This window comes from Chiloscyllium plagiosum, unplaced genomic scaffold (assembly GCF_037043375.1).
Source record: "Chiloscyllium plagiosum isolate Xiang-an unplaced genomic scaffold, Cpla_swu_hap1 HiC_scaffold_44, whole genome shotgun sequence".
NCBI lineage: Eukaryota > Metazoa > Chordata > Chondrichthyes > Orectolobiformes > Hemiscylliidae > Chiloscyllium > Chiloscyllium plagiosum.
In genome coordinates this window covers 15,446,291-15,464,550 of record NW_028270182.1, presented here as the reverse complement: position 1 = coordinate 15,464,550, position 18,260 = coordinate 15,446,291, and the positions used below count along the sequence as shown (strand labels likewise).

Here is an 18,260-nt window from a genome sequence, read left to right as displayed (position 1 = left end):
TCAATGGGGACATTGTTGATCCATGATAATTATTCATTTTTCTGGAACACGTATGATTTTGAATATCCATATGAAGCCCCATTTAATCTTTTCTATTCAGTTTGAAAAACAATGTCAATCTCTTGATTCTGCCCAACTCATTGAGTTTCCTCATGGTTTAGCCATATTCATGAATCCGTTCCCCACACTCTCTCTCTAATGTCCTCACACCTTTCCTGAAGTGGAGCACCAAAATCCAGGCACTACACTCTGGGCCAGGATACACTGTGTCCAATACACATTGAAAATAATCTCTGTGTTTCTTACATAGCCCAAGCAATAAAGCCTTGTGCACCCAATAACTTAATGCACGACTCTCTGCTGTCATCCTTCTAACCCTTTCTGAATACAGGCCCATTTGAACTAATCTCTCCTCCCACAGCAGTCCTACATCCCCAGTATCAGACTAGTGTACATTTGCTGCATTTACTCTCATTTTAATTGAAGTGATTGATGCTGGCACTGTGGTTGTGGTCATCACTTCTGTCTCACAGAACTAAGGACCTGCGTTTGATTCCAGCCCCAGGCGATTCTCTGTGTGGAGTTTGAATATCCTCTCCATGGCTGGGTTTGCTCTGGGTGCTCCGGTTTCCTCCCAAAATCCAAACATGTGCAGGTGTGTGGATTGGCCATGCTAATTTGTCCAAATTGTGTAGGATAGATGGGTTAGCCACGGGTAATGCAGGGATAGGGTCAGGTGTTGGTGGGGTTGGATGCTCCTTGGAGGGTTGGTGTGGACTAGATGGGCTGAATGGCCAGTTTCCACACTGTAGGGATTCTATGCCAATACACAAAGCACTCAAGCCCCATTTCTGCTATAACCCCTTCCATATTGCCTGCTTTCATTATGTTCCTTTGTGATCCTCTGTCCAAAATGAACCAATTGATACTTGTTACTGCCTCAGTGTTTTAAATTCTCCTGGTTTTTGCTCGCCTCTGAAGGGGATGTTTTGAGTCCTTACAAATGGAAAAGGACCTGATGTAAAGTGCCGAGGCAGCAGGAAGACTGGGAACAATGAATATCTTTTACAACCTCAGAGAGGTCACCCTCCCCAAATGAATGAGTGGCCCAGATCCTGTGGCCCTAGTCATGGGGAAACGTTGTGATGTCTGCTGCTTATGGAGAGCCACATTGGGACAACAAAATGAGATCTGAGTTACTTTGGAGCCACGGAATTGCCTGACACCAGATATGACTCCAGAGTTGGGGGAGGTCGGTGTGTGTAAACGTAGATGTTCCTGCTCAGGTCTGTCAGTGTGTAACCCTGTGTCGCTTCCCCTGTGTTTCCCTTGGGATTTATTTGGGGTTACAATGATCAGAGCCTGCTCGGCAGGGCAGCACTGTTCCTGAGGAGGAGGCTCCTACCCCTGCTGTACCTCAGGCTCGCTGGTGCCCTTGTACTTCCTGTGTCCCCAGATCTGCAGATACAATACCGACCTGCCCCTGCGTACTTGGCTCTTCGCAATAGCCTTCCCTCTTGCACTCTATCCCCTCCCCCATTAACTCCTTTCCCCATCCCAGGATAAATAGTGCACATGACGTTAGAGACAAGCCAAGTGACAGTGAGTGTAAGACGTAGGGATGCCTACGATAGCGATGGCAGATTATATCATACTGAGGTGAGGATAAATGTCTTCACTCGGAGACTGCTGGTCCTGTGGAGTTCTCCACCATATAAAGCTTTGAAGACAATTCACTGAATATTCTTAAGACTGTAGCAGATCGATTTCTCGATCCTGAAGGTGTCAAGGGGGGGAGGGGACACAGCAGGAACATGGCAAAGGAACAATTACCATGAGATTGAATGGTTGAGCAGGTTCAGTGGGCCGAATAGCTTACCCTCACATCTATTTTGTAACACCACAAGACATAGGATCAGAAATTAGGCCATTCAGCCCATTGAGTCTGCTTTACCATTCGATCATGGCTGATACGTTTCCCAGCCTCATTCGATTTGTCCCTGTAACCCTGGATTCCCTTGACAATCAGGAACCGATCTATCTCCGTCTGAAATGTACACAGTGATCTGGCCTCCAAAGCCATCTGTGGCATTGAATCCCACAGATTCCCCGCTCTCTGGCTGAAGAAGTGTCTCCTTAGCTCCGTTCTAAATACTCTTCCCTTTACTCTAAGGCTGTGCTCTCGGGTCCTAGTCTTTCTCAGCAATGGAAACATCTTCCCAGCATCGACTCAGTCCAGGCCATTCGGTATTTTGTAAGTTTCAATTAGACCCTCCCTCATCCTTCTAAACCCTTGATTATAAAACCGGAGTCATCAATGATCCTCATACATTAAGCTTTTCATTTCTGGGACCATTCTCGTGAGCCTCCTCTGAACATGCTCCAGGGCCAGTCCATCCTTCCTGAGATATGGGGCCCAAAACTGCACTCAACACTCTGACTGTGGTCTGCAATAATTGAAGTGTGGTATTCCCTATGAAGTTTTTTCTCAGTTTCATGATCCTCTTACGTACCCACTCTCAGACAGCGGTTCCCTGTTATAAATAGTACACTTTCAATCTTATTGAATTACACTTCTGTGAAAGTTTCATTAAGCCATTCACACCAATTGATTCCAGCCTTTACCTTTTCACGGGGACATTGGCCTGTGGCTACCTTTGTTTCTCATACTCTTGTTTAACAGTAGGAGACCATTTTCAAAACCGATAATCTTGGGGAATGAAACAGAATTTATGTTAATGATTCCCAGCCTTTTCAGACTCAAGGCCCACTTCAATGAGACAAATAATGCCACAGCACGTTCACTGTGTTTCAAATGCCAAGTGCAGTATTGGAAGGGTGCACACGGGTGCCTCTGGAGATTGTGCCTGCTCTGTTGTAAGGGATGCTTGCTGTCAGTAGGTGCTACCTTCAATAATAGACCCCGAGGCTCTGGAGGAGATCAGAAACACAAAGACAGATTCAATGCCCTGGTAAAGCAGCACTGCCTCCCAAACATTCCACAGCACACTTCTCACCCTGACACCACATCCCAGTGTGCTGTGGCACACCAGTTGAAAAGCAGTGAGATCGATTGCTCAGGAAGGTCAACACCACCCTCTCTGCTTCCTTTTCCTTTGAAATCCTGGATGTAGATTATAAGATCCAAATTATTTATCAACTGTTGTTAACTTTATCCAGGGTGCTTTTCTTTCTGAGTATTAAATATTTTTTAAAAGTCAGATTAATGCCTTGAAGCCCTATTATTTTGACTAGTATTTACACTTTCCCACATGAATACAGACAGAAGGATGTTTTTAAGCATCTCGAACTTCTCCTGCCATTTGCTCTAAAGGGTATGTGTTCCATCTTGTGCCACTGTTCTGTTTCACAGACTTACGCACCTTTAGACATTCGAGTCTGTTTTGGTACCTTCATCTTTTCGCTCCATTGTTCATTTAATTCTGTATCAACTTCCAAAGCCTCACAAGCATTGGAGAGAAAATTAATCCTCATCTCTGTTTTAATGTCCACCCATTATTTTAATTATAAATATGTTAAACATTAAACTGTGTATCCTATAGATGGTACACACAGCCGGTGGTGGAGGGTCTGGGTGGGTGACGATGTGGTACCAATCAAGTTGGCTGCTTTTCCCTGGATGGTGTCAAGCTTCCCTGAGTGCTGTTGGAGCTGCACCCATTCAGACAAGTGGGGAGGATTCCATCACAGTCCTGACGTTTACTTTGCAGATGTTAGAGAAGCTTTGGGGAGTCAGGACGTGAATTACTTAGTGCAGTTTTCCAAGCTTCTGACTTGCTGTTGGTAGTGTCCATCTCCCTGCAGCACGTGAAGTGCAGTAATTAAGAAGGCAGCTCATTCACACCTTCTGGAGAATAACTAGGGACAGGAAATTAATGCTTCCACGCCCAGTGACACCTTCATCCCAGAAGATATGAAAAAAACCGTTGGATTTGTGTAGCTCATTCAGTTAAGTTTCTAGTCAAGGGCTCCAGGACATTGCTCGTGGGGAAATCAGTGACTGTAGCCTCATTGAATGATGCCAACACTGAATCAGTCTATGTACTGACAACTAAACTCCTCTATTAACATTCTGTGCAATGTTCATTCTTATTTCCCACCGCTGATTTGTTTCAGAAGATACCTTTATTAGAATTGTTGGACATGGACTATTCTATTAATATGCTGATTTGGACAAACGCTTGGGGTTGTCGAGCAGGGATAGGGTTAACTGGTCAGGACACGCCCGCTCATGCACAAATTCCCCTTACAATAGTTGTTGATTTCATTACTTTCGTTAGTGGCTGTAATTAAGCTCAGTAACTTGGGAATTGGTTTTCTGATCTGATGAATTCTTCCCCCTTATAAATAATGGAAGTTTTCTCAATCTCTCAAAGAGAAAACTGGGTAATCCTTGTCAACAATCATCCAAATTACCATTATTTTCAAATGGGAAACCATGTCTCTTAGCTTTATGGTAAAGCTGAAGATTCTGTGGGTGATCACTGATATACAGAGGATTTACTACCCGGTCTTAGCTGCTGTTGGTGTCCCGGGTAAGTTGCATCCTGTAGATGAAATTCCAAAAAAAATGCAATTTAATCACGCGCAGCATTGTAAATTCTGTGTTACATTCTTTTTTGATCTTCCTTACGTTTCTGCAGTGAGTAGACATCAAGACGAATTCCATTTTTCTATAAGAATTCATTAACATCATGAGGCAAAACAATAAATTGTCTATCCATCTACCGTTTCAGTCTCTCTCTCTTTCTTTTTTCTTTCTTTTTTCTCTCTTTCTTTTTTCTTTCTTTTTTCTCTCTCTTTTCTCTCTTTTTTCTCTCTCTCTTTCTTTATCTCTCTCTTTTTCTTTCTTTTTTCTCTCGCTTTCTCTTTCTTTTTTCTCTCTCGTTTCCTCTTTCCATTCATTCTCTCTTTTTCTTTTCCTTTTTTCTCTCTTTTTCTTTCTTTTTTCTCTGTTTTCTCTTCTCTCTCTCTTTCTCATTCTGTTCTCTCTCCTTTGCATTCATTTTCCCTCTCTTTTTTTCTCTCTCTATTTTTTTCTCTTTTTCCTCTTTCTCTTTCTTTTTTCTCTCTCTTTCTTTGTGTTCTCTCATTTCTTCACTCTTTAATTTTCGCTCTCTTTTTTCTAGCTTTCTTTTTTCACTCTTTTTTCTCTATTTCTTTCTTTTCTCTCTTTCTATTTTTCTCTTTCTTTGTTTTCTCTCCTTTTTCTCTTTCTTTTCTCTCTCTTTTGCATTCTTTTTCTCTCTCCCGTTTTTTCTCTTTTTTCTCCCTTTCTTTTACCACTTTCTCTTTCATTTTACTCTCTCTTTCTTTCTTGTCTCTCTTTTTTTCACTCTTTCATTTTCACTCTCTTTTTTCTGGCTTTCTTTTTTCTCTCTTTTTTCTCTATTTCTTTCTTTTCTCTCTTTCTTTTCTCTCTTTTTCTCTCTTTCACTTCCTTTTTCTCTCTCTTTTTCTTTCATTTTTCTCTCTCTTTCTCTCTTTCTCTCTTTTTCTCTTTCTTTTTTCTCCTTTCCTCTTTTCATTTTTTCTCTATTTCTTCTTTCTTTTTTCTCTCAGTTTTCTCTTCTGTCTTTTTCTTTGTCTTTTCTCTGTCTTTTGCATTCTTTTTTCTCTCTCTTTTTTCTCTCTCTTTTTTTTTCTCTTTCTTTTTCCACTTTCTCTTTCTTTTTTCTCTCTTTCTTTGTTGTCTCTCTTTTTTTCCACTCTTTCATTTTAGCTCTCTTTTTTCTGGCTTTCTTTTTCTCTTTTTTCTCTATTTCTTTCTTTTCTCATTTATTATTTTTCTCTTTCTTTGTTTTCTCTCTTTTTCTCTTCCTTTTTTCTCTCTTTTTCTCTTCTCTCTCTTTCTCTTTCTTTTTTCTCTCTTTCTCTTCCTTTTTCTCTCTCTCCTAATTTTTTTCTCTCTTTCTTTGTTTTCACTGTTTCTTCGTTTTCTCTCTATTTCTCTCTTTGTTCTCTCTTTTTCTCTCTTTGTTCACTCTTTCTTTTCTTTTTTCTCTTCCTTTGTTTTCTCTCTTTTTTCTCTTTCTTTTTCTCTCTTTCTTTGTTTTCTCTCTTTTTTCACTCTTTCATTTTCTCCCTTTCTTTTTTCTCTCTTCCTTTTTCCTCTTTTTGTCTCTCTTCCTTTTTCTCTCTCTTTCTTTGTTATCTTTCTTTTTTCTCTTTTTCTCTCTCTTTCTCTACTCACTCTCTCTTTCTCTTTTTTCTCTATCTCTTTCTCTTTCTTTTTCTCTGTCTCTTTATTTTTTTCTCTCTTCTCTCTTTCTTTTTTCTGTCTTTCATTGTTTTCTCTCTTTATTTTTCCTCTCTTTCTCCTTCCCTCTTTCTCTCTTTCTTTTTTCTCTCTTTATTTTTATCTCTCCTTTTTCTCTGTTTCTTTTTTCTCTGTTTCTTTTTCTCTCTTTCTTTGTCTTCACTCTTTTCTCTCTCTCTCTTTGTCTTCTCTCTCTTTATCTTTCTTTTTCTCTCTCTTTATCTTTCTTTTCTCTATCTTTTTTCTCTCTCTTTATTTTTTCTCTCTTTCTTTTTCTCTCTTTCTTTGTCTTCACTCTTTTCTCTCTCTTTTTCTCTTCTCTCTCTTTCTCTTTCTTTTTTTCTCTCTTTATCTTTCTTTTCTCTATCTTTTTTCTCTCTCTTTATTTTTTCTCTCTTTCTTTTTCTCTCTTTCTTTGTCTTCACTCTTTTCTCTCTCTTTTTCTCTTCTCTCTCTTTATCTTTCTTTTTTTCTCTCTTTATCTTTCTTTTCTCTATCTTTTTTCTCTCTCTTTATTTTTTCTCTCTTTCTTTATCTCTCTTTCTTTTTCTCTGTCTCTTTCATTGTTTTCTCACTTTCATTTTTCTGTCTTTCATTGTTTTCTGTCTTTATTTTTCATCACTTTCTTTTTCTCTCTTTTTCTCTTTCTTTTTTCTCTCTCTTTCTCTTTCCTTTTTTCTCTCTATCTTTCTCTCTCTTTTTTATCTCTTTCTTTTCTCTCTCTTTTCTCTCTCTCTCTTTTCCCTCTCTTTTTTCTCTCTCTTTCTTTTATCTCTCTTTTTTCTCTCTTTCACTTGTCTCTCTCTTTTCTCTCTCTTTATTTTTCTCTCTTTACTCGCGCTCTCTTTTTTCTATCTTTCTTTTCTCTCTCTCGTTTCACTCTCTTTCTTTTTTCTCTCTTTCACTTGTCTCTCTCTTTTCTCTCTCTTTATTTTTTTCTCTTTACTCACTCTCTCTTTTTTCTATCTTTCTTTTCTCTCTCTCTTTTTAACTCTCTTTCTTTTTTCTCTCTCTTCTTTTTTCTCTCTTTCTTTTTCTCTTTATTTTTTCACTTTTTCTCTCATTCTTTTTTCTTTCTTTTTTCACTCTCTTACTTTTTTCTCACTCTTACTTTTTCTCTCTTTTTCTTTTTTCTCTCTTTCTTTTTCTCTTTTTCTTTTTCTCTTTCTTTTTTCACTTTTTCTCTTTCTTTTTCTCTCTTTTTTCTCTTTTTTCTCACTCTTTGTTTTCTTTTTTTATCCTCTCGTTCTTTTTTCTCTCATTATTTTTTCTTTCTTTTTTCTCACTCTTACTTTTTCTCTCTTTTTCTTTTTGCTCTCTTTCTTTCCTCCTTTCTTACTGTTTTTCATTCATTCTCTTTTCCTCTTTATTTCTTTCTTAATCGCTATTGAGAGTTTTCCCTCTAAGGATTGAATGAGATTGGAGTTAAAGAAAAGTTAATGACAATTAATAAAAGTTATCAATGACCTACTTGAATGGAGCAAAATATCTAAATGTCTGAATCGCTCATTTCTGTTACAGTATTTCTTCATGTGTTGGTAAATTTGGCTTCAGATTGCAAATTTTGTATTTACTTAAACTTTTGCTTGTTTCAACCCCGTTTCACTGATCCATGTATTGTGGCTAAACTCAACATAATTTCCCTTTAATTTGGCCATTTAATAAGGAATCTCTGAGACAATCAGTACTGAAACAATAATTTCAACTTTATTAAGATCCCTCAAGTAACCAAGTATAATCCATGCAACCCAACTTAGTTACTACCCACTTTGGATTTCAACCAACAGTGGTCTGTCTCTGGAAGTGTCCAGGATTCGATCCCTGTACCGTGTTATTAATTGAAGTTCTGCAACTAAGTTGTTCTGCTGTTGGATTCTCGCACAATTTTCTGTCTTTCACGTTTGTGCTGTACATTATTGATGATTCAATAGGTTTTTTCATCCCAAATATAGATTATATTTTCGACCATCTCAAGTCTATACTTTGCCTTCTCAACAAAAGTAATTCCTTTGTTCCTTGTTTCATTCAGGGTTAGCTGCTTAAAACATACATTTTCCTACAATACACTCTTTACTTCAGAACTTTACCACTGCCGGCAGGTCATAATTGTCCCTTTGTCACGAGGCAGCAAATTCTCAAGCAGGTATTATCTCCCCTTTAGTATTTGTAACCCCTTCTTCCCAGGGATGTGTGACTCACATGTAACTGCTTTTACAACAGCTTCTCATTGTCCCTTTTGTCTCAAGAAACACTTTATTCGAGAGACATCATTGCTCCTCTCCATATTTAACAGGTTATTTGTTCTTTCAATCTATGAACAGTTTTCAAAGTCGTGAAGTTTATATTGTCACAGACACCTTTGTGTTTTAGACTTCAGCGTTTCCAATGATTTTGATTACACGCTATTTCTATTGCCTGACAGGTAAAATAGTTAGAATCCTTTCTGAATGGAATTATAAAATGCAAATTTGTGGTAGATTTGTGGTTTAGTTTTGCAAAAACATTGGATACTCATTAATAATTTGCTTTAATATTTTACTGGAAATAAAGGAAAAAGATCATTTCTGCACTATACCTGAGCAATAAATTATTACATTTGTTCCTCTTCTTTCAAGTTAATCTGATTACAATTATGATCCTGGTTCGGGGGATGTGTGGCCTTTCCAAATGTGTTACTCATTACCTGGTGGCTATGGCAGTGGCGGATCTACTGGTCATTATCTTCGATCTGATACTACGACAAATTCCTATCACATATCGGGAGGAGTTTCAATTTGTACATGCTCTCCACGTGTGCAACATCCACGCAGTTCTGCTTTATGCAGCCACAGACTGCTCTGTCTGGTTCACGGTCACGTTCACCTTTGATCGGTTTGTGGCCATATGTTGCCAAAAGCTGAGAAATAAACATTGCACCAAGAAAACAGCGGGTGTGGTTTTAGGAACAGTGACTGTGCTGAGTTGTTTGAAGAACATTGTCCGGTATTTCATGTATTACAAGCAATATTGGCTTTCTAATAGTCTATGGTTTTGTAAAGTGCCTCAAAATGTATTTACTTCAATTGTCTGGACTATTGTTGAATTAATGCATTACATCATAACACCATTCATTCCATTTATTTTGATTCTACTGTTAAACACATTGACAGTCAGAAACATTATATTTGCCAACAGAGCTCGCAGGAGACTCCGGGCTCAGATGACTGGTGACAGTGTCAGTGACCCAGAGATGGGGAGTCGGAGGAAATCCATGATTATGTTATTTATTATATCTGGAAATTTCATCATGTTATGGGTGGTGTTCATTGCTTATTCCATACTGAAACGCTTTGATTACTTGGGATACCCAGTTCCTCTGCCAACATTTGTTAGTGAGATTGGCTTCATGCTCCAGCTCCTGAGTTGCTGCACAAACACCTTTATTTATGCAGTTACCCAGAGGAAATTCAGGGAAGCGATGAAGAATGGAATAATGTATCCTTTCACAAGGTTGGTTAAGGTAATGTGATGAAACTTCAAGCCAACGTTCAACGTTAATACACCATTTTGTTAGATTATTGGTCCAATTACTTTTTAAAAACAATTTGAAGTTCAGATCAGTGTTGTAACCGTGACTGTTCCTGTTTTATTCACTGGAGTGGTGAAGCATGAGGAGAAGAGCTTTACATTATTGGAGGATGTAGACCCCTGGTCAGAAGGTCAGACTGTGTCCAATGGAATTCAGTCGGGATCAATGTGATGTGAGGTACTTGGACAGGACAAACAAGGCGAGGGAATACAGGATGAACAGATGGACGGGAACAACATAGAATCAAGGTGAATGTTTCCCAACCTTTTCAGTCTCATGGCCCACTTCAATGAGACAAATAATAACACGACACACCCTCTTTCTCTTAAATCACGAGCATAGTATCAGATCCTTGGAAGCACAGCAGATCAGAGGGACATTGATGTGCACCATCCTTAATTCCTTAAGGTGTCAGTCGGGTGGATAAAGTGTTTGCAAAGGCATGTGGAGTACTTGCCTTTATTAGTCCAGACTTAGAATTTAATCGCAGAGAGGTGATGGTGGAACAATCTTAAACACTGATTCGATCTTAGCTCATGTAAGATGTGCAGTTCTAGAATCCACATTTTAAAAGGGCTGTGATGGTACGAGAGAAGGCGGAGAAGGCAGTTACTGGGATGTTGCCTGGGCTGGAGAGTTTCAGTTCAAAGATAGATTTGGACAGACTGTTTTTTTTCCGGAGAGCAGTGGAGATTGATAGGGGATATCACTGATATGTGTCAAATTATGAGGGGCATAGATAGAGTAGTCAGAAAAAAAACATTTTCTCCTTGAAAGAGGGATCAATGACCGATGACGTTGATTTAAGTTAATGAGCAGGAGGTTTACACGAAATGTGAGTAAACGCGTTTCATCCAGTGGGTGGTGGGAGTCTGAAACTCGCTGCATGTATGTTCTCTGAACACAGAAACCCAGATAATATTTAAGATGTGTTTAGATATGATCCCTGGAATGGTAGGTCTAACATATGATGGGATTGTATTCATTGGAGTTTAGAAGATTAAGGGGAGATCCAATAGAAACTTTCAAGATAATACATGGCTTGGAGAGGGTGGACGCTAGAAATTGTTTCCGTTAGGTGAGGAGACTAGGACCTGTGGACACAGCCTTAGAATTAGAGGGGGTAAATTCAGAACAGAAATGCGGAGACATTTCTTCAGCCAGAGAGTGGTGGGCCTGTGGAATTCATTGCCACAGATTGCAGTGGAGGCTGGGACGCTAAATGTCTTCAAGGCAGAAATTGATAAATTCTTGATGTCACAAGGAATTAAGGGCTACGGGGAGAATACGGGGAAGTGGAGTTGAAATGCCCATCAGCCATGATAGAATGGCGGAGTGGACTCGATGGGCCAAATGGCCTTACTTCCGCTCCTATGTCTTATGGTCTTATGATATGCCCCTACAATGTCAAAGAACGCAAGGCTATGTGCCAAGTGCTGGAAATTTGGATTCGAACAGTAAAATGAATGTTTTGACAGACACAGGATTAAATGTAGACAAAGAAAGCATGAGTGGGTGGAGCCAGGCTCACACATATCCAGGGTTTTTGCTCTTTACTTTCACAAGTAGAAGACGGATTTTTTTGGATTTGAAGCTGCTATCATACATCTTTCTTTTCTGTTGCTGGAAAAAGCTGTAGTTCTCTCTCTACTGCTGGATTCATTCTGTTGGTGTTCCTTCTCCTAGTCTAAGGAGACAGCAAGTGAGAGAAATCTCTGTGTGCTGAATTGGCCTTTGCGAAGGGTGTGTTTATATGGGATGCTGCTATATTGGAACTGTTGGGGAGTAGTCGTTAAACAATATTTTATTTTGTTAAGTATTTCAGTTAAGCTAAAATTGTGTAATTTTTTTCTTGTATTTCTTTGTATTTTAACTGTGGTGTAATAATAAAATGTTTTCCTGAAAGCCTGGGTGTTTGACCAAGTGAATCACATCTGAAATGCAGCACCTTACACATACCTTTAAGAGAAAGGTTAAGGTCCAGGCTATCTCCGTGATATGTTTATAGAGGGTTTGATCTGATCCATAACAAGACTCGCTGAATTGTTACAGCACAGAAGGAGGCCATTCAAATGTTGTGTCTGTGCTGGCTCTGAGAAAGAACAATTCACTTAGTGACACTCCATCGTGTCAGTTAATGATCCCATTCTCTCCCAGATGTCTCAGTTGAATTTCCCTCCACCATTATCTGAGGCAGTGCATCCTGATACAAATGATTAGCTGGAGGATCATTTTGTCTTATGTCTCCATTGCTTCTTTCCCCTGTGGTTTCCATTCTGTGTTTATGTGTGTGTGAACCTGTCATCATGGGGAGCAGGATTTTTTCAACGTTTCTGTTCGGATGCCTCATTATTTGAGAACTTAATTAAACCTTCTGCCTGAAGAGCAATGCCCATCCCTCAATTCTTTGTGCTCAAGTCTCCATTGCAGTAAAAACCAGGCACTACACTCTGTGCCAGGAGATACTGTGTCTGATACCTCCCTGTTTCTCACATGCCCCTGGTAATAAAGCCTTGGGTTTCCAACAACACCATGACTGACTCTTTGCCTCCCATCCTTCTAAATGCTGTTGTACCCAGGCCCAGTTGTACCAATCTCTCCTCATACAGCAGCCCTGCCCTCCCTGATATCAGCCTGATGTACATTTGCTGCACTCCCTCTTCCACCTTTAATGACAAATGTACAAACTGCTCAAGCCCTGCTTCTCCTGTAACCCCTTTAGAATTGTCTGCTCTTTATTATATTGTCCCTTTGTAATCCTCTGACCAAAATGAACCAATTGATACTTGTTGCTGCCTCAGGTGTTTTAAATTCCCCAGGTCTCTGCTCGTCTCTGAAGGAGATATTTTGGGTCTTTACAATTGGGAAAGGACCTGATGATAAGTGTCGAGGTAGCTGGAAGACTGGGAACTATGAACATTTTTACAACCTCAGTGGGGGGCACCCTCCCAAATGAATGAATGGCCCAGGTGCTGTGATCCCAGTCACGGAGCAACATTGAACGTTGTGATGTCTGCTGCTTATGGAAAACCACACTGGGACAACAAAAGGAGAGCTGAGTTACTTTGGAGCCTGGAAATTGCCTGACACCAGATATGACTCCTCGGTGGGTGGGGGAGGGAGGGTGGGGGGGGAGTGGTGGTTCTGTGTATGTCAACATCGATGTTCCTTCTCATGTCTGTCAGTGTGTAACCCTGTGCCACTTCCCCTGTGTTTCCCTTGGGATTTATTTGGGGTTACAATGATCAGAGCCTGCTCAGCAGGGCAGCACTGTTCCTTAGGAGAACACTCCAAACCCTCCTGCACCTCGGGCTCATGGGTGCCCTCAGACTTCATTTTGAAAAACATCATTTCTGGGATGAGGCTGTCATTTCCTGCCTCTCCCTAGTTACCCCGGGGGTCCACATTGCTTTGGGGTGGGGGCCACATGTAGGCCAGACCAGGTAAGGAGGGCAGGTTCCTTCCCGAAAGTTAGTGATCCCAACACGGTTTTCAAACGATTGTTAGATTTTTATTGAATTCCCATGCCACCATTTGCTGAGGCAGAATTCGAGCCCAGGTCAATGGTGAATTAAATCCCCCGAGGCCGGTATCCCATCACCAAGTCACTGTTTATTTCCAGCTGAACGGTAACCTGACCCTGGTCCAGCTTCCTCAGAGCCAGCTCTCAGATTGTACAGACAGTATGTGGATGGTCCAACTAGAGGAGGGGCCATACTGGGCTTGGTACTGGCTAATGAGCCTGTCCATGTGACTAACCTTTCTGTGGGAGAGCATTCTGGAAACAGTGAACTCCTTACATTTCAGATGGCTAGGAACAAGGATAAGTCAGGACCTTGAGGCATGTCACTAAATTGGATGAAGGGAAAATTATGTCAATATTAGTTGGGAGTTAGGGAGTATTAATTGGGAGGAGCTGTGATCAGGCCAGTATACATTTGAATGTGGGAGTTCTTTAAACACCTGCTGTTCAGAGTTTAAGACCAACATGTTCCAGTAAGGAGGAAGATCAAGGATGGTAAGATTAAGGGACCCTTGGATCATGTGGTTTGCTGTGAATTTAGTCAAAGGGAAAACAGAAGCACACCTGAGGATTAGGAAGCTAAAATCAGACAGGGGCCATGAGGAATATAAAGAAAGCTGGAAAAAACTCTTGCAGGGAATTAGGAGAGCAAGAAGGGGCCAGAAATGATCTTGGCATATTAGGTCACAGACAATCCCAAGGCATTCTGTTGATGGATATTTTGTTCCACAAATCCGGATGACACAAGTTTCTGTACAACGGTAGATGCTTTATTATCGGAGAGCCAGTGAGAGATTCTCAATGTCCCCAAAAGTAGTTGTGTGTCTACTTGTGGTGACCCTTCTCCATGAATCTCTGCTCTACACACAAAGATAGTATTTTTTATCGGAATCAAAAAGTCTATAAGTCACATGGTCGACTGTTGTTGCATTGTTGAAGACAGGCAATTATTATTTTACAATGCCCAGTGATTGTCGATGTCCTGTGATAATGAGTGGATGGATTACAGGGACTGGTTATCGTATTCTTCATAATTGTGCTTTGATGGGAAGAGATTACAACAGAAGGGCTTTGCTTGTTCTCAATGGGGGATTCACATGCCTGTGTTAATAGGGAAAAGAACCAAAATAATGGGAGCAGGAGGCAGTTAATAGGGTTATGGCCAAGGCTATCAGTCTTGTCCAGGGAGAACAAATACCTTTGCCTGAGGCTGCAAGTTATGGCTCCTGAGGAATCAGTTCTCTGAGAGTCAGCCAGATCCCTGACTGAAATGTCCTGTCTCAATTTGTAAGAGGGCAGACATGCAATTGATACTGTACTGAGTCCTCTTAGCAATGGAATGCTTAGCCTTTGAGTCCCTAGTATGCCATGAGAAACAAGTAAAAGATGGAACTGATCCCTTTGTGGCTTTCTAACTGTCTCATTCCCTCCTACTGATCATTCGATGATCAACCAGGTCCCGTCAGAGTCTATAACGAAAACATTCGGACAACAGTGGCCATAAGTACCAGAGCACTAGAATGCAGACGATTACAATTAGTATTGTAATTCCGAGATGTACCAGCAGGCCTCCCAGTCCTCCAAGGACGCCTCCTAATGACCATTACTAGACATATTGTCAATAGTTTGGACAGTCTGGATTTCCTGTGTGATGTGTTTAGGGAGGTCAGTGATGTTAGTGGGTTCATCAGGGATGTAAGTGCAGCACTCTGCCCCAACAGTAGCACAGGTGCCGCCCTCCTTAGCTAGCAGGAAGTCCAGGGAAAAATGATTCTGGAGGGCCACAGTCCAAACCGCAAGTAGTTCTGCATTAGTTTCAGTTAAGGCACTAGGCATATCATTGGCGACCCTTTCCCATACGGTCCTGAGCTGACTAAGTTCTTTGTCATGCAAATAGATTCCTGTCGAGGGAGAGAACATTCCCACCCAGGTGAGGAACCCGGCAAGGAGTGAGGGCAAGGTCAGAATGCAGGGTACTACATACCCCATGTCACACAAAACCCCTCCAATTGGAGGGAAGCCTCCAGAGGTAGACTTTTAACCCACAAATAAAGTATGTGCCATTGTAAGCAGTCAAGGTAAGCACCGCCCCCAAAACACACACACACACACAGACACACACACAGACACACACACAGACACACACACACACACAGACACACACACAGACACACATACACACACACTCACAGACACACACACAGTCTCACACACACACACACACACTCACAAACACACACAGACACACACACAGACACACACACCCACACACAGACCACACACACACAGACACACACAGACACACAGATACACACCCACACACACAGTCTCACACACACACACACACACTCACAAACACACACAGACACACACACAGACACACACACCCACACACAGACCACACACACACAGACACACACAGACACACAGATACACACCCACACACACAGACCACACACACAGACACACACACCCACACACAGAACACACACACAGACACACAGATACACACACACAGACACCCACACACAGACACCCACACACAGACACACAGATACACACCCACACACACAGACCACACACACACAGACACACACACAGACCACACACACACAGACACACACACCCACACACAGACCACACACACAGACACACAGATACACACACACAGACACAGACACACACACAGACACACACACCCACACACAGACCACACACAGATACACACACACAGACACAGACACACACACAGACACCCACACACAGACACACACACAGACACATACAGACACACAGACACAGACGCCCACACACAGACATGCACGTGCACACACACACACACACACACACACACCCTGGGAGTAGGGTTATTCCAGAGGTAGCCTGATGTTCTCTTGTGGCTGGCAGACCAATCAAATACAAAGTGCCGATATTCTGTTAAATTCTGAATAGGTTCGACCCAGGGGGTGGCAGAAGAGTGTTCACTTGTTCACACATAAGTACCTTTAGAAGGCTTCCCTTCCCTCCTGAAACAAATGGTGTAGTCGATGGTGCTGTTGAGACCTACAAGGGAGGGGGGCCTATGCGGTTGGTTGTAATTAAGGTGGTGATACCAGTCCCTGAATGAGGTCAGATAATACCCTTCCAACTGTAATTCCCGTGCGTTATCGGTGTTAGCAGGATCACTGGAAAAGCTGTGACGCAGTAGCCATTCAGCCAATTTGTGTCAGTGAAAAGGTATGGGCCACAAAGGGATTGCCCCCCGAATGGGTGGTGTGTGGGGACATACCCAGCAGTGGGTGTCTCTCCCCATTACATGGGCTGTCTGGAAGGCCAGGTCCGAAAAGCTATTATGTTTGGGGGTGTCAGTTTGAAATCCATCTGTTCTCAAGGCTCCATTTCCCAAAGTCCCCAATGTCACAAGTATGGAAAATATCTTTGTCCTTAATCGGTGTTGGTTTCCAGGCTGACTCTTTGGCAGTCGGTTCTGTGTACCCATCAAGGCTACTCTTTTACCTTCACAGCCGTGGGGGTGGTCAGCAGCACCTGGAACAGTCCTCTCCATCTTGGTCCCAGCTTCTTTCATTCCCAGTCCTTTATCAGCAGCAGGGTAGTCCCCTTCAGGCAAATCACGGCGCTCTCGGTAAGCCTGGCGTACCTGCAAATGCAAACTTTGGAGAGATTTGGTTAGCCCCTGCAGGTATGCCCCCACCTCCTCTCCCAGGGTGTTCATTTCAAGTCTTTCAGGGAGGGGTCTATCCCAGGTCCTCATGGGGTCCTCATAGGCTTCCCATAAACCACCTCAGCAGGAGACTGACCGGTTTTGCTCGAAGGGGTAACTCTCATGTGGAACAGGGCCAACCTAGGCCTGTTTCCTGTTTTAGCTTTGCCAGCTTTATGTTTGGGTACGATTTGCCCATTCCACCACCCCAGCTGCGTTTGGGTGGGGGTTACAGTGGAATTGTTGTTTATCGCTAATTCCCTGTAAATCCCCTGGTTAATTTTAGCCACGGAGTGTGGCCCATTGTCTGAGCTAATGGTCTCCGGGAGTCCATCGGGGGGAATTATTTCCCTCAGTAGTTTTTTTTACCACCGTTGTAGTCATGTTGTCCTTTGTTGGGATGGCCTAAATCCATCTGCTGAAGGCATCTACTATTACCACCCAATACTTATAACATTGTAATCTGGCAAGTTCTATTGTCTAAAGTCTAGTTGTAAACAATAGAACGTCTAGGGAGCACCCCATCTATGACCATAGTCTGCATTCCTCTACAGGGATGTGCCCCAGTAAGTGTCGTATCTCTCCTACATCTGGCGTACCCGTCCTTATCCTTTTTGTGATCAGGTGTTGCTGTGAGCCCAATGGGACCAGGAAAGCGCGGTGTAAGGCTGCCTGCTTGCGTGTTGCCCTGGGAGACCCTGTCACCAGTGCAAGCTGAACATTTGATCACCGCTAGGCTGGATGATCACTATGAGGCCTGCAAAAGATTATACACAAAAACAGCGTTACTAATGGGTTGCCCCGTGGAGGTTAAAAATCCCCTGTGCTCCCATAACGTGTTGTAGTCATGGACAATACCGAAAGCCTAGCCAGGGTCCGTACAAATATCGGCCGATTTCCCCTCCGCCAAAATGCAAGTCTGAGTGAGGGCAAACAATTCAGCCTTCCGGGCTGAGTGAAGAATCAAATGCTGCGTGCTCAATTATTTCAGGATCCGTGGCAATTGCATTTCCGGAACAACGCCGACCTGTGGGCCATCCGTGTAATGCGGAACTACTTTCGGTTAGGATTGTGGCCCTCCAGAATCATTTGGCCCTGGACTTCCTGCTAGCCAAGGAGGGTGACACCTGTGCTACTGTTGGGGCAGAGTGCTGCACCTCCATCCCTG

The 18,260-nt window shown here is 42.1% G+C and overlaps 1 protein-coding gene across 1 annotated transcript; it reads left to right on the top strand.

Moving 5' to 3' along the window:
* Nucleotides 1-4,459: 4,459 nt before the first annotated feature.
* Nucleotides 4,460-9,788, top strand: LOC148137312 (putative G protein-coupled receptor 139). The gene is made up of 2 exons (XM_087983007.1): nucleotides 4,460-4,556; nucleotides 8,896-9,788. Exons 1-2 carry the CDS (start codon nucleotides 4,460-4,462, stop codon nucleotides 9,786-9,788), a joined length of 990 nt encoding a protein of 329 aa, XP_087839133.1.
* Nucleotides 9,789-18,260: the final 8,472 nt, after the last annotated feature.